The sequence below is a fragment of the Coffea eugenioides genome, chromosome 7 (assembly GCF_003713205.1).
Source record: "Coffea eugenioides isolate CCC68of chromosome 7, Ceug_1.0, whole genome shotgun sequence".
NCBI lineage: Eukaryota > Viridiplantae > Streptophyta > Magnoliopsida > Gentianales > Rubiaceae > Coffea > Coffea eugenioides.
This window is the reverse complement of record NC_040041.1, coordinates 39,943,512-39,947,330: the sequence shown is the minus strand read 5'-3', so window position 1 is coordinate 39,947,330 and position 3,819 is coordinate 39,943,512. Positions and strand designations below refer to the sequence as shown.

At 45.4% G+C, this 3,819-nt stretch overlaps 1 protein-coding gene across 1 annotated transcript; it reads left to right on the top strand.

Moving 5' to 3' along the window:
• Positions 1 to 675: 675 nt before the first annotated feature.
• Positions 676 to 2,760, top strand: LOC113777382. Its single transcript, XM_027322417.1, has 3 exons — positions 676 to 1,238; positions 1,353 to 2,119; positions 2,348 to 2,760. The coding sequence occupies exons 1-3, from the start codon at positions 676 to 678 to the stop codon at positions 2,758 to 2,760; spliced, it is 1,743 nt and encodes a 580-aa protein (XP_027178218.1).
• Positions 2,761 to 3,819: the final 1,059 nt, after the last annotated feature.

The window sequence follows — 3,819 nt, the reverse complement described above, 5'->3', positions numbered from 1 at the left end:
TGGGTGAGAAGGTCCGCCACACAAGAAACACAAGATGAGCCAGCTGAGGAGGTGAAAAGGTTAAAGGCCATTGTCGAAGCAAAAGATAAGGAAATTCTGCAGTTAAGTAAGTCTGTCGAAGCATACAAAGGGATGGCCGAGCAAAGCAAGCAATTGTATGAAAATGAACGAGGAAGGCGTCAAGAGCTGAAAAGAAAATGTGCAGAATTATATGACCAAACTGAATGTGTTAGAATTCCATATGCTAGGGAAACAAAGGACTCTGTATTAGATAGGTTCAGAAGTTTTGGTAATCTTGTACGGAATCGTCTTCGTGACATGATGTAAATATTGGCAAGTTTATCAATGAAAATGATTTTTCTTTTGCTCTCATTTTGGATTATTGTCAAAAACAGGTTTGTATTACGGGTCCCATTTCGAAGGTGTTGCATCATGCTAGGCCTACCCTTGGCACAAAAAGGGTCCCCCCGTAGGACATGCATCTGAGTTGTTTGAATAATTACTAACTCATGCCTTTTTCTTTTTTCCCTTTTGAATAAATTGCAGAAAATCTAATAACGATTGGCTTATCTAAAGAAGTCTTTTGCATTCTCAGGTAAAATTTTAAACATAGCTTCTCGACGAAGCCCCATTATAACGCGATCCCGAAGTAAGGCCCAAAGGAATCGTGTAGACATGAGTACCCAACAAGAGTCATCGGAAAAGACCGTTGCAACGACCCAGCCGGAGATTGCAAGTCCCGGGGTTCAGTTGACCGAATTGCTCACTAAATTTGGGGAGATGGCATCTGAAATGGCCGCTCAGAAGAAATTGATTGACGAGCTCGTCAGTAGCGGAGTGCGACCTGAACCTGTACCCGCTACACAACCACAATCCGAACCATTTGTTATTCCTCCGTTTCAAACTACGTTTGAGGGAACTTTTAACCCGCAATATGCTTTCACTCAAAATCCTCCTTTCTACCCTTCCTATAGTCAAGGATTTCAGCCTCAAAGTGACCCAAACATGCATCTAAACCCACCAGTTTTCTATCAAACCACCGCAGAACCCGTGATACCGGAGCACACTTTCCAAAATAAGCCTGAAATGGGTGAATCTTCTGCTCCAATTGATATGAAGTTGCTCAGACGTCTAGATCGTTTCGATGAATTTATAAGGAAGAGCCAGGGGCTGAACAAGCAGGGAGTCCTGGATTATGATGACTTGTGCCTTTTTCCGAGCGTGCAGTTGCCTGAGGGGTTCAAAACCCCTAAATTTAACAAATATGATGGGACGGGTAATCCCAAGACACATCTCCGACTATTTGCCAACAAATTGGGAAAGCCCGTGGACGATGAGAATTTGCCTTTAAGGTTGTTCCCCGAGAGTCTGGAAGGGGATGCGCTTGACTGGTATTCCAACCTAAAACTTGAAGACGTGAAAACCTGGATTGATTTGTCTAATGCATTTGTGAGACAGTATGAGTACAACTGCGAGTTGACTCCCACCCGGACTACTCTGGAAGGAACGAAAAGGAAGCCTTCTGAGGACCACAAGACCTATGCTAAGAGGTGGAGAAAAGTAGCTGCGAAGGTGGAACCACCGATGACTGAGGATGAAATTATTCGTACTTTCATAAAAGCTCATGATCCGCCGTACTTCGAAGAGATCTTTCGTATGACCGGATGTTCGTTTGCTGCAATTGTAAACAAACTTGAGGAGTTTGATGACTTTGTGAGAGCTGGAAAGATTGTCAATGTCTCCGCCCTCAAATCTCAGTTGGATGCTTTACAAGGGCAAGGAAGCAATGCGAAAAAGCCGCCGTTCAAAAAGAAGGAGGGGGACGCAACCTTTATTTGGAACCAAGACCCTTCACCCAGACCCCGATATCAACACAATCCAACTTACCAACCACCTTATCATTACTATCCGAATCCGTACCCTGTATATACTACCAACATTCACCATCCTCGACCTCGCCCAAGCTATCCCAACCCACCTGTAGCTCCTTTTCAAATTTCTCAACCAAATCCACCCCAAAACCGACCACGCCCACCATATAATCCAAGATTTCCACCACCAAATAGACCTGCTTACAACCATCCTCAACCTCCTGAACCTTACAACCGACCACCTAGCCGTACCTTCACCAATTTAGGCAGGCCTCTGGACCAATTGTACGACCAGTTGAAGGCCGCCGGGAAAATTGGTACGGTACCCCCTCCTACCTACCCATATGGCATGCCTGCGTGGTATAACCCACAAGCCGTTTGTGCTTATCATTCTGGGGCCCCCGGACATGCCACCTTTGATTGCAAGGCGCTTAAACATAAAATTCAAGATATGGTTGAAGCTGGGGAAATTGTAGTTAGGAGAAGGGAGGCACAAGGACCGAACGTAAATAGAAACCCTTTACCGGAACATGCCAATATCATTGGGGTTATTCTGGATGATACGGAGTATGTGGAACCAGTCAGAGAATTGGCAAGGGAAGCTGAAGTGTTTGGGGTCACAGACCAACCCTTTGTCATAGAGTTGCCATTTGAAGAGGATGAAAAGCCCTTTATTTTGGATCTCACGCCAGCTGAGAGGGAGGCTTTGGAGCCCGTAGTCATTGAATTCCCGAAGCAAGAGCCTGTTTTAAGTTTGCAACAAGTACCCTGGAATTATGATGAACCTGACGTACAGATTGGGGAGAAGTCAATTGCAAAGAAGGAAGCGTCAGTGGTTACCAGATCGGGGAAGATTGCAAGTCCATTTGAAGCTGCCATTCCGATTTGAGCAAATAACTCCGAGCCGCCCGTTAAACCAACAATCACTGAGAAAGAAGCCTTGGATTTCCTTAAGAGGCTTCAGAGAAGTGAGTACAATGTAGTTGAGAAGCTGAGCAAGTCACCTGCTCAGATATCCATGTTGGACCTGCTCTTTTCATCAGATATGCATAGGGACGCGTTGATCGAAGTATTGACTAAAGCTCAAATCCCTAGGGATATTTCTGTTGATAATTTCTCGCATGTGGTTGGAAGTGTGTTATTTACCAAACAGATTACTTTTTCTGACGATGAATTGCCGACGGAGGGCATCGGGCATAATAGGGCGTTGTACATAACAGTGAGGTGCAACGGAAAAATGCTGCCTAAGGTGTTAATCGATAATGGATCCGCACTGAATATTTGTCCTTGGAGTACCTTAGAGAAACTAGGATTGCAAGACGTCAAGCTGAGGCCTTCAGGGACTATCGTTCGAGGGTTTGATGGAGCTCAAAGGGAGCCGATAGGAGAGGCAGATTTAGTAATCGAGATGGGGCCCGCCCAGTTTCAAATAACTTGCCAAGTCATGAACTTCCCGAGCATTTATAATATCTTACTTGGAAGGCCATGGATTCACAAGTCTGGGGCCGTGCCGTCTTCGTTGCATCAATTACTCAAGTTCGTGGTAAATGACAAGCTAATCACTATCTTTGCTGAAGAGGACTGCCTGGTGATCACCGATTCTGGAGTTAAAGAGGAGGGTAGTCAAAGTGTTACCATGTCCCCTCACAGCACATCCGATATAGTCTCCGTAAGTTGGATAACCACGGAGGAACAAACTCCCTCAAAAGCCAGTGTAATGATGGCCAGAGAAATGATTCGTGGAGGATACAAATTCGACAAGGGGTTGGGGCGTGAACTGCAAGGGATCCTGAAGCCAGTGAAGATAGTAGAAAAGAGAGATACCTTCGGTTTGGGTTTCAGACCAACCGCCAAGGATTTCAAGGAGATGAAAGAGCGTAAAAGAGCAGAAAAGGAGGGCCGGCAAAGGGTTTTCGATATTCCACCACTGTGGTATACTTTTCCCCGG